Consider the following 12,737-nt stretch of genomic DNA (forward strand, 5'->3'; position numbering starts at 1 on the left):
CCAAGAGTGGTACAAGCCCAGCCCTGGTTGCCACACTGTTGCCACAGTGCCCATGAGTCAGGGGCGGGGATGTCACTGTGCATGGCCCAGTTTGAAAAATTCCACTGAAACACGCATAAAAGAAGAACATTCACAGCATCTGTTCCAATTTTGTAGGCAGGCTCTGCTTGGTACCGATTCCAGTGCTGGGCAAGGCATGTTGGAATGGAGAGTGGTGACCGTCTGCAATGGGAGAGTGTGACCATTTACATCCCAGCCCCAGCAAGGGGGCACCAAGCCTGCAGAGCCCTGCCATGCCCAGCAAGGCATATACTGCTATATTTTGAACATCTGCATAATCTACTGAGTGGGACAGGTCATCCTGTCACAGCAAATGGCTTTGGTTTGTGTATGAAGGTTGGCGTACCACTGTTTTGGGGACTTTTTTCAACTCTAGTGTGGATTTTTTCTCCCTCATACTCTGTGTGCATGTTTGGTCTTGTTTTTTTTGTCATTGGTTCTAGAAGCTCCTCACCCTTCGTGTTATAGTTGATGGTTGTGTTTATCATGTTTCTGGAGCATGCTAGTTTGACTGCTTCACATGTGATCCCCCATGTTCTTTGCTTTCTTATATCACTAACTTAATATTCTTTATATGCATCATCACATTCTCTCATCTCCCTTGTGTTCCCTTTTGTTTACATTATACCAGTCCACTCCCTGTTTATTCTAGGAACCTTGACTCTCTCAAGAAGTCTGTTCAGTCTTTTTGCTTTTGTAAGCATTCGTCACATTGTTCTCTGTTAGTTATTAGACTAGCTTTATTGACTAATGCTCATTTATGAGCCAGATATAGTAATGAGGGAAAGACCAGATTGAAAGTATAGCTGTCAAGCTGTCCTGCAGTGTCTCAAGAGTACTAGTGCCAACCTCAGGGCAGACTTTGAAAAAAGGGCTCAAACCCCAAACTGGTTTTGAGTGCTATACTTGGATTTCACCAACCACTTATCAAGTGTAAATTCCTCAGGCACTATAATAGCCTTAACATAGAGTCACAGACAGTCTGCTGGGGTACTCTGGTTTGTCTTGCCACCATAGTAAGCCTACCTTTGTGATAGATGGTCCCTTACCAAGGATCACAGCAATATTCAGGTTACTCCCAGTCCTAAAAGATCAGTCACTTACCCCAGGTCAGTTGCACTTTAGTTCTCACACCAAAGACAATGCTTGTAACCAGTCCTATAATAGACTATGTAAAGATATATAGGAAAATTAAACAGTTATTTACAAGGATAAGCAGATAAACATACATACAAAAATGAGTTACAATCTTAAGTTTCCAACGTAATGGAAGCTTCTGTGATAAGCAAGCACTTTAGGGCTAACCCAGGCTAAGCACTGGGGATCTTTTGTTTATGCCTAGTAATTCCTGTTGCCCTGAGTCCAAGCAGCATAAAGATACAGTTCCTCCTTGTTAGGGGGTTTTAGTCCATCTTCCCCACTCTGTTTTAAGCTGCAAACTCAGCTGATGGGAGAAATTCACTTGCAAGACTCATCTTCATGTTTTGGGGCAGGAGAGAGTAAACAACAAAGTTTTTTGACCTCTTTAGTGTTCCATTCTAGTCCATCTGTTGTTGATAGGCCTTCCTTGTCAGCTAGGACGTAACACCTTCTGTAAGAGATCAGCACTTTACACTAGTTAATGTCTCTCTCCTGGGAGGTGATCTAGAGGCTTACAATACAAATGCTGAAATATTCCTTATAATGTGAGATACCTATGTTATAAGTGAGATTAATGCATGCAGCAACATACAAGTATTGCATAAAGCAGGGGTAGGCAAACTATGGCCCAGGGGCCGCATCCTGTCCTCCAGATATTTTAATCCGGCCCTCGAGTTCCTGCCAGGGAGCGTGGTCCGAGTCTTGCCCTGCTCCAGCCAGGGAGCAGGGTCGGGAGCTTGCCTCGCTCCACGCAGCTCCCAGAAGCAGCGCATGTCCCCGCTCTGGCTCCTACACATAGGGGCAGCCAGAGGGCTCCACATGCTGCCCCCACAGCTCCCATTGGCCAGGAACCATGGCCAATGGGAGCTGCAGGGCTAGTGCCTGCGGATGGGGCAGCGCGCAGAGCTTCCTGGCTGCGGCTCTGTGTAGGAGCTGGAGGAGGGACACGCCGCTGCTTCTGAGAGCTGCTTGAGGTAAGTGCCCCCCAGAGCCTGCACCCCTGCCTCCCTCATGTGCCCCAATCTCTTGCCCCACCCCGATCCCCCTCCCATCCTCCGAACCCCTTGGTCTCAGCCCAGAGCACCCTCCTGCAATCCCAACCCCTCATCCCCAGAGCCCGCACCCCCAGCCGGAGCCCTCACCCCCACACTCCAACCCCCTGCTCCAGCCCAGAGCCCCCTCCTGCACCCTGAACTCCTCTTTTCTGGCCTCACCTCAGAGCCCGGACCCCCAGCTGAATCCCTCACCCTCTTCCACACCCCAACCCCCAATTTTGTGAGCATTCATGGCCTGCCATACAATTTCCATACCCAGATGTGGCTTTTGGGCCAAAAAGTTTGCCCACCCCTGGCATAAAGTCTAAACACTAAACACATTCTTAGAATTCTAATACCTGTTTTACCAATACTAACACACAGCTGAGTCAGACTAATTCCAGCTATGTATATGTCAGTTGTTCAGTTGTCCAGCTGGCACCTGGTCTACCAGCATCACAATAGCACCAGTGCTGACTCTTGATGAACGTGTTCTTGACAGGAAAGTTCCTTAATTCTTGGAAGAACCATTGAAATCAGTTTGCCTTGGAATGTAAATCTAGATGACCATTAAGACTCCTTAGTGGTGGATGAACCCTAGGAGGGTTAGAGTTTGGTACGGATGCTCATTCAAAGATTTAGGCTCTGCCAGACTTGCTATCCTAATTTTTTGTAAACCAGTTAAATGTTCAATTCAACATTCTATGTATCTGAAAATGTCTTAGCTAGTACATATGTAGGAGTCTGAGAAGGTATTAAAAGAAAGTATATTTCATCCTGTGTGCCTAGAGATATTCCACACCGTAGGTATTTCCTTCTTTGTACAGTAAGACTGTGAAAATTCTGGATTCCAAAAATGATATGCTGTTTTGTTTTCTTTTGGTTCATCACAATTTATGAAATCAGTAAGTTCCTTTAGGGACCCCTATGTAATATTTTGTGGCTAGCAATATCTTCTAGAAAATATCTCTGACTACTCTGTTCCTTCTATCCATTCTCTTTCTACCTCTCTTTCCCCCAATTGTTAAATTGTCTAACGGTTCTTATATTTAAACTTTTCAGTACTAGATACATTATGGGTGCTTCCTGTTTTCAAGTTAATAACCACTTCCGGAGTGAAATAGACCTCAAGAGTTTGAGATTTTTTAGTCCAGAACACACACACACATTACTGGGAGAACAGAAAGTACTCATTATTATACTGAAGTAGTTAATCAACAGATACAGTGTTTTTTAAAATACAGTTGGATTTTAAATGTTTGGTTTTAACTGTCAGAAAATGAGAAGTTAAGGCAGCCATGTTTGTTGTGGGGGTAGTTTTGTGGGGTATAATAAATATGGGTGCAAACTGTATCATTATTGAAAACTCTACAGTTGTGAGGTAGGAATTTAGCATCCTTGCACCCTGATTCACAACCTCTAGGTCCACGTGGCCATGTCAATTTACTGGGTGAAGTCCTAGCCCCACTGAAGTCACTTGGAGTTTTGCCATTGACTTCAACATAGCCAAACTTTTGCTCACAGTTTTAATTCACATATGTCTCAATATAGTTAATATGCATTTCTGTATAAAAATATTAACTAGAAAATGTTTCATGTTTGCTAGGCAATAAAGGATCTAGACTAATAAGTTTAGACCAGAATCTGCCATAGAAAAAGCCCTGGATGGGAAATGTACTTGTGAAAAACCGCAAAAATTCATTGTGGTGCATTTTCTTCACATCCCCTTGTTGTATGGGGATATAACGACATTGCAGAAAATGCATATGTGTCTGTTAGTGGGGTGGGGGTAGGAGGTGTGTTCAGGGATCCTTGTTAAATATTGGCCACGAGCCTAAGGATTTCTGACCAGACATGCAAAACAAGTGCCCCGCACAGATGGTCTCCCCTTTCTCTTGTGAGCATGGCAGTCTCTCATGCTGTGTTGCATAGCTGCTTCCACCATGGGAGTTAATACTAGTTTGACTGACAGACACTAACTTCCTTTGACAGGTTTCAGAGTAACAGCCGTGTTAGTCTGTATTCGTAAAAAGAAAAAAGAAAAGGAGTACTTGTGGCACCTTAGAGACTAACCAGTTTATTTGAGCATGAGCTTTCGTGAGCTACAGCTCACTTCATCGGATGCATAGCTATGCATAGCTATGCATCCGATGAAGTGAGCTGTAGCTCACGAAAGCTCATGCTCAAATAAACTGGTTAATCTCTAAGGTGCCACAAGTACTCCTTTTCTTTTTTCTTTTTAACTTCCTTTGCTTTTTTTCTCATGGACTTTTAATCCCTGTTTTAGGGAAGCCTGCCCTATATAGCAGCTGCTCCTTGCTTCTTCCTCTCAGCCCTGTTTCCAGTGAAGTCCCAATCATGCATTGGGACTTCTGTGGATTGTGAGGGAGTTGAACTGGCCTCATAGAATCTGCTTGCCTCCACATGTACGTACTGTGTGTGTGTGTGAAATAGAGATTATCACCTTGTCACCAGGAAGCACAATCCAGTTATCACCTAAATACAACAGTATTTGTCAGCACGCTTAACTGGAAGTTCCAATGCGCATATTTTTGTGATTTTTTTCATTTTCCAATCATTTAATTTGTATCCAAGTTTTTATACCATGTCAATCACCATAGTCTCTTAAGCACTTTCCAGTGATGCATTCAGGGGTGTCACTAGCACCTACCACTTGTGATTGCTTTGCCAATCCTCTCCCAGGAAAACGGGGGAGGAAGACATTTTAAGTGCTTTTATTTGTGAAATCCAGGTCAAAGAAGTATGCTCTGTACTTGGAATGGAAAGTGATGGAATTGTGATAGGATATAAGATATATAGAAATGAGCTTTTGCTGAGAATATATATATATCCAAGCAAGCACTAAAAGAGTTAAGAGGTGCACTAAAATTCTAGTCAAAACTTAAGGGAAAAGAAATGTGAAAAACAGATTTGTGTGTGTGCGCACGCGCATTTCTTTTCTAGTACTGCAGAGCACACAAAAGCTTTGTTCTGGCACTGTCTCCTTCCCTAGCAGGAATGAAATTTAAGCACTTAGGTGAATGAAAAAGTGAAACATTTCTTATTGTTTCATTTATGGTACACTGAGTACAATCAGTGTGGTTGGCATCACAAAAAACACAGGAGAGGACACAATCTGCCCAACAGAGAAGACAAACAGTTTAGACCACGCACTAGATTTCTAGAAGATGGATGTATTTAGCAGCAGCACCATTATGTGTATATGTAACATAAAACTTGCTTTGGATGATAACTAATACATTTTAAATGATTACTATTATGGATGCAAAGATTTCTAGTAGGAATTACCAGGTGAAAGGAATAAAAAGAGTTGACCTCAGATGGATGAGTTCTGGTAGGAAGGAGTAGGGTCTAGCAAGCAAAGCAGAGCTCTGCAAGTTGAGAGAGATGGATTCTGTGCCCTGCCATACACTTGATGTGCAATCAGGAACAAGCCACCTAATCCTTTTGTCTCTGTTTCTGATATCATACTTACCTCACAGGGATGTTGCCAGGCTTTAATAAATTGATGTTTGTTAAACACACTGAAATCATCGGATGGAAAGCGCAGTAGAAGAGCAAAGCAATATTATTATTCACTTCTCTTTGCCTCAGTTACCTCATCATTATGAAGATGCCTAGCTATTTTAGGATATTGAGCCTCAGAGGGCTGTTGTTCTCTGAGCACTGCTCACTCCTCCTTTATCACACACTCCTTTCTTGAGTCCAGAGATTTACTTGAGGAATAAAAGGGAAAGAAGAGGAGCCAGCCTCCGAGGTCAGTAATAATAAGTCCTAGCGCTTGTTATGTTCCAAGTGCTAAGTAAGCGAAGTGGAGAGCGCCCTGGTAGGGTGGTTAGCAAATAGTAATACAAAGCAGAGCGGAAAGCAGACGAGGGTGACCAGATAGCAAGTGTAAAAAATCGGGATGGGGGTGGGGGGTAATAGGTGCCTATATAAGAAAAAGTCCCCAATATCAGGATGCTCCCTATAAAATCAGGACATCTGGTCACCCTAAAGCAGAGGGACCAGGGGAGGAAAGAGGTGCCCACCGGTTTGCCGGTTCCGAGGCAAACCCAGGAGCTTTAAAGGGAGGGTGTTTCCCCGCAGTGGGACCTCGGCGGCGCGGGTGAGGTGCAGGCTCGCAGCTAGAACTTCACTTCCCAACATGCACCCGGCGATCGCGGCACATGCTCAAGGCGGGGAGGGGAGCCCGGCTGTTCCCCAGGCCCTGCCAGCCAGGGACTTCCCTCTTGCGGTACCGGAGACGCCAAGGCGAAAATGGCTGCGAAGGGCTCCCATTCGTACCTGAAGCTGGAGGGGGAGATCGAGAGGTGCCGGGCGGAGTGTCAGTGGGACAGGCTGCCCGAGCTGGTGAGGCAGCTGCTGCTGCCCGCGGCCAGCCCCCCGCGGAAAGGGGCCGGGGACGCGCAGGACTCCGGTGAGTGAGGCTGAGCGGGCGATCCCCGCCTGGCTCCCAGCTGCCCGTGCACAGGGGGTCTCGCCGGCCGGCCGAGCCCTGGAGCCAGCGGCGCTGCGGACCCGTGCCGAGCCCAGCCGCCCCATCCCGCGGGCAGAGCACGGCTGTGAAGCCAGCCTCCCCAGCTGTTCGGACGCTGCATGGCTCCTGCGTACGTGCTCCCCAGCCCCGAGCACGGACTGTCCTTTCCTCAGCCCCTGAAACGGGCCGGGTCCTGGTGGGGCTCCCCAGCGGGGTGCCGATAGCAATGGGTTTTGTGGGATTTTCGCCCGCATTAGCGTACGTGTGTGGAGTTTGTCTCCTGCTTGCACAGAGTGATCTAAGGGACTCTCTAGGGGTATCCAGACAGCAAAAATGTGGCTTGTGTCTGTAACTACTATATATATATATATATATATATATATATATAAAGAAAAGGCGTACTTGTGGCACCTTAGAGACTAACCAGTTTATTTGAGCGTAAGCTTTTGAGTGCTCAAATAAATTGGTTAGTCTCTAAGGTGCTACAAGTACGCCTTTTCTGTTTGCGAATACAGACTGACAGGGCTGCTACTCTGAAACCTGTCACTATATAGATATAGATATATATTTGCTATGAACCCCTAGCTTGCCAGGGCATGGCTAAACTAGGAATTGGAGAGTAGCTCATTGGAAGCTTTGGCTCATGGCTGAGTCGAGATATGTCCTTTGCAAGCGGAGAAGTGGAGATCCACTTAGTTTTATAAACTAGAGCAAAGACATATATGTTGCAGTAGTGCCTTAAGGCCACAACCAAGCTGGGCCTTGTTGTGCTAGGTGCTGTACAAACATACAATAAATGAAGTCCCTGCTCCAAAGAGGTTGAACAGGGATGGTTTCTAGCAGCTGGCCTGATCTCTTACTCATCCTATGGAAGGAAATTCTAGAGTATGTGCTAAGGATCTCACTCTTGAGCAGGGCAGACTATCTCAAAACGTGGAAGGAGGAAAAATACTCCCAGAAGAGTGAGTGCCTGTGTATGTAGTCATGCAATTACAATGATTCACGTGTCTTTGTAAAGCTGGTCGTGGTACTTGACAACAGGAGGAGCAGAGAGACCCAAAATGTGAACCTGCAAGAAGGAGAGACTAATCTACAATCTTAAGGGAAATAATAATTTAAAAAAGCAAACAAAACTCATGGCAAAATTCAGCCCTCATTTATTCCTATGCACCACTGATGGAATTAGTGGGCTTTCATCGGTATAGCTCAGGGCGGAAATTGGTTTATCTAGCTTAGCAAGCATATACCTATAAAAGATTTGCCCCCTTCTTTTTTCATGCTGCATATCTAAGTGGGGAGGAGACTAGTGGCTGCTGGGATGATTCATTTTGTTTGAACACACATCCTGTTAAGATTTGCTCACCCAGAACCTTAGAGAATATCCAGAATGAACTCATCTGCAAACTGCTCTCTCTCTAGCATTTGGAAAGATTGTGTGCCTATGTTTATCTTGGCCACGCTTTAGACCAAGGGTTCTTGGAACAAATTTTTTGGTGTTGGCTGCACTTACACTTTTTCCTAAAATTATTTATTTTTTCCTAAAGTTAATAAAGTAATATGCGCACATATACATCAAAGTCATTGTAATTTATTTATGTAAGGTTTGGTTGGGTTTTTTAGCAGACTCAGTAATAAAAATCATGCACCGTTATCTCTATTCTTTACCGGACCTAACAGAATAGAAATACAAATATGATGCTTTGCACGTTCTTGTCTTTTTTATGATTGTTTCTTGTGCTTTTTTGGTAAAAGTAAATGTCTGTATAATAATTCTGAAGTAAATTTAAAAATACTTTTACATAATAGAAGTCTAAATGATGAAAAACATATCTGGGTGGGTTGGGTCTGGGGAGGGGAGGGGAGGGGACAGGACAGGAGACATGGCTGTGGCTGGCCCGGGGCTGCTTCGGGCAGGTTGGGGAGCTCAGGGTTTTAGCCAGGCCGGAGCTCCCTTGGACGAGTGGGCAGAGATCTTCTGGGCTTCGGCCAGCCTGGGCCTCCTCCGGGCAGGTGTGGGGGGGCGGGTCTCAGGGTTTCGGCCAGCCCAGGGCTCCTCTGGCTGTGGGGGGAGGGGTGCTCAGGGCTTCTCTGGGCGGGGGGCTTGTGGCTCCAGGCGTAGGGGATCTCGGAGCTCCAGCTGCCGAGGATGGGAGTGCAGGCAGAAGGGGTGAAGTCGGGGGCTAGCCTCCCCAAAGTAGGGCTCCACCCACTGCCTATGCACCCGCTTCTCACCCGCCACTTGCCTCCTCACTCCCCTGCCACAGACACCCCCTGCCCGCCGTGAGAACTCTTGCTCGCTGGTGGCTCCCACTCCCCCTGCTCTCAGCCAGACCCCCATCCGCCTTCCTCACTCCATCCCCGCTTGAAGCCAGACCCCCACCCGCCCTCCTCACCCTGCTGCTGGCTTGCCACTCGCCTCCTCACCCCACTCCTTCTCGCCTCCTGCCTCCCCACCCCACTCCTGTGTGCGTGTTTGCTAGTTTGGGGCCAAAGTGATTTTTATGCTCATTGTTCTTTGATACCTCCTTTGTAAGAGTTACAGCAAAATCTGTATATCTGAGACCTCTTCCTCGATCCTCAGCCTGCTAGTTATCTGGGCTCAGATACTACCTGCCATCGATTCGTAAATAGCTAGATGATCTGGTCTCTGTTGTGACGGGGTCTAAACTGTGGAGGTCTCGACCCCTGTAATCCATCTCATTCCACCACACCTGAAAAAAAATCTATGAAAGTGTGACCACTGTGGGCATTATATTTGTTTTCTCCCTCCTTTCTGGACCCTCTTAGATCATTTTATTTCTTATGTTTGTAGAGGATACTCTCTTATTTAAATGTATCATGTGTTGTTATGATGTTCTGATGCCCTCCACCCCAACCAAAGCAGTCAAGGTAGTGTAAGTTCTAAATAGAAATTATATTTTTATTATCTGTTTCCTGCCAGTGTTTTCATCCCATTGACAGGACACACTGCTTTGTTATCAAATTGTTCATGGGTGGAGTGCTGGGCTACTTTATTAACACCATAGTAGACAAAGATTTTGGAATTCGTAAGGATAAGTAAATGATCTAGACTCTTGCTAAAAATGACTTATTTTTTAAGAAACCAAACAAAATGGACCTGATCCTGTGACTTAATACTGGTACCACTGTTGAAGTTGATGGGACTATTTGTGTGAGTAAAGTTACTCGCATGCAAAAGTGTCTGCAGGATGGGGCCATAGAGTTCTTCAAAGGCAGTGCCTTTTTGAGCAGGGAAATTGTTTGATGTATTTGGGCTTGTTTTCACAACTGCAATTCTTTAAAAATATATTTTGTTTGGATGTAGAATTAGTAAGACTACAGGCTCCAGCCCTGCAGTTCAATCTGTGTTGCAGACCTTTGTGCCTATGTGGAGCTGCACTGATTTCACTGGGGCTTTGCACAGGCACAAGGGTTCACTGTGTGGCTCTGATAACAGGTGTCAGGGCCAGAATCAGTGGTAAGATTTTTTTTTTTAATGTATTATTTTTTACTTAAAGGGATAATGTCAAGTTTTATCAGTTTAAAAATTGTCTCCTGCCAAGACATTGTCACTTGGTAGTTATGAAGGAGAAAATCTCTAGTTTCATTTCTCTGACTAAAGAATGAATCAGTTCCAGAGGTACAGCACTTTTCAATGGTCCTATGGTAACAAGGGAGTGTCCCTGCAATGTGAAAAATGTTCTGTAAAGAAAAAATTCTAATATCATGCCTCTGTAGTGTTTTTATAAACTACAGTGTCAGGATGGAATTTTTGTAAAATGCTGTGGCAGTTTTTGTGTATAAGTACAGTATATGTGTGTGTGTGTGAGATATATAATTTTTTTTTCTGTGGTTTTGTAAAGTAATGTACTGACTTTAGTGAATGTAAAATGACAACGTGTAGTGACGTGAAGTCTTCTTACACAGCAGGGGAAAATATAATGTGTGAGCATGCTAAGTAACTCTGATTATTAGGACCTGATTTTTAAAAATGTGCATGTAATTGCGACCCTAATATATAAAAGTATTTACTGTGATTGTTCAAACAAATCAGGTAATTGTGCATGCACAAATGGGCAGTTATGTATCTAATTGGCCTTTTGCAGATGCAGTAATCGCATTCACAAATTAAGAAAGCAACTGAATGTGCTTTGTAAAAAAGAAAAACAAAACACGCAAGAAAACTCGGTCTTAATGTCAGATTGCTTTCTATTTTTCTGTGTAGCAAAAATATCATTAATACTATTAGTGTTTAAAAATTGTCTTGTAAATTAAAAATATTAATAAAAAATAAAAAAAAGATTGGTTCCTGCATTCTCTGTGTATTGAAAATTCCCTAGATTTGGAATTTTAAGTGCACATGCAATGCAGGCTTGGGCCTTTGATTTATATATGAACAATGTAAAGGTTTGACCCTTAAATATTAACATAAGTTCTTACTAACATTAATGCTTACTTCTGTGAGTAATCTCAATGATTTATTTATTCTGCAAACACTGTGGAATGTGAGATACTTGACTCATATGAACAGTCATGCTGAATGAAGCTACTAAGACTATTTGTAAATTATTTATGTGCGTAACTGTTCACAGGATGGGATCTTACATTTGGTAATAAGAGTTATGCTTGCACTAATTATTTTGCAGAATCAAGCTCCAAACTTGTCTTTAGTTTAACTGTGGGATTTAGTGGGGATTTTTGTTTGTTTGGTTTTTTACTTTATTTTTACAAAAAAAAAAATTTTTTTTTTTTGACATATCTGAAACTTGGCATAAAGGTCTCAACCAATTTTCTACAGCCAGGGTCCTGATTTAGCAAAGCACTTGCACATATAATACATGTTGTACATATGTAAAATTAAGCATGTATTTAGGTGCTATGCTGAATTTTGCCCTAAATTATTAGCCCTTGAAAACAGGGGTTCACAGTGGAAATTTTGAACAGCTGAATTAGTGAAGGCAATATAGTGAAGTCTGCTACAAAAATAAATGCCCCCACTTGTAAAGATATCTTCAGTTGAAAATGGAAAAAAAGTTTTGCCTTTTTTTCCTTTTTTTTTGGTAGGAAACTAACATTTCCAATAAGCAGAAGAATCATCAGTCTCTTTATAGTCTAATATCATCTTCCTGTACTTACATTTGAACCCCTTAGATAAGGGTAATATTATACAGTTGGACAAGATACTCTGTTTGTTTTTCTATCCTACGATAGATGGGAATACAGCACTACGTGACTTCTCTTATTCCTTCTTCTGTGTCTTTCAGTGGACTATGGGAATCTGCTGCTCGCAGAGGCCCTTCTGGAGCAGTGTTTAAAGGAAAACCTTGCCAAAATAAAGGACTCCATTCCATTAATGGAAAAGAATGAGCCAAAAATGAGTAAAGCCAAAAAGTATTTGACCGGTATTCTAAACAGAGGAAAATTACTAGTAAGTACTCTCAGTAGATGCAAATCGTTATCGTGTTGATGCTACTGTGGTATAGTTGTTAGACAGAAATACAAAACATCCGCATCATTTATCTGTGGCCACCTGTTTCTTACACACAGTTCTGTGCTCCTTAACATGTCGTCAATGTCCCATTCGTTATTTCTTTGCGGTATCTTCAGTTGGAAGAATCCCTTTTTTGGAGTACTAAAGTAAATTATATGCTCATTTACTGATACACATTAATTTTTTTCTGGCAATCGTTTGAAAAGAGTTGGCTGAGAGGATAGGAATTTGCTACATTATTGGACACATCATGCTTATAGAACTTGCTTTGAAGGATTGAAAATAACACTAGTCTGAAATCCTGGACTTGCTACAATCTGTTTAAGGGCCTGATCTTGTGAATGTTGCAGAAGGCCCTCATTTTGCATTTATTTCAATGTATTTGTAGATACTTGGGCCAAGATTTTCAAAAGTGACTGGTGCTTTCCCTCTTGTTAGTTAGTTAGTTAGGTTTCAGTGCCTAGGTACTTGCAATGTCATCATCCTGTTAGTTCTCTGTTCATCCACAGAG

At 43.3% G+C, this 12,737-nt stretch overlaps 1 protein-coding gene across 1 annotated transcript in view; it reads left to right on the top strand.

Annotated features, from left to right (window-relative positions):
- Window positions 1-6,515: 6,515 nt before the first annotated feature.
- The window catches only part of TTC7A (tetratricopeptide repeat domain 7A), a 257,204-nt gene continuing 250,982 nt past the window's right edge, over window positions 6,516-12,737 (top strand). Inside the window, exons 1-2 of the mRNA XM_074949389.1 lie at window positions 6,516-6,675; window positions 12,000-12,163. Coding sequence (XP_074805490.1) covers window positions 6,516-6,675; window positions 12,000-12,163 — 324 coding nt within the window. The remainder of the gene's footprint in view (window positions 6,676-11,999; window positions 12,164-12,737) is intronic.

The sequence above is a fragment of the Natator depressus genome, chromosome 3, assembly GCF_965152275.1.
Source record: "Natator depressus isolate rNatDep1 chromosome 3, rNatDep2.hap1, whole genome shotgun sequence".
In the NCBI taxonomy this organism is placed as follows: domain Eukaryota; kingdom Metazoa; phylum Chordata; order Testudines; family Cheloniidae; genus Natator; species Natator depressus.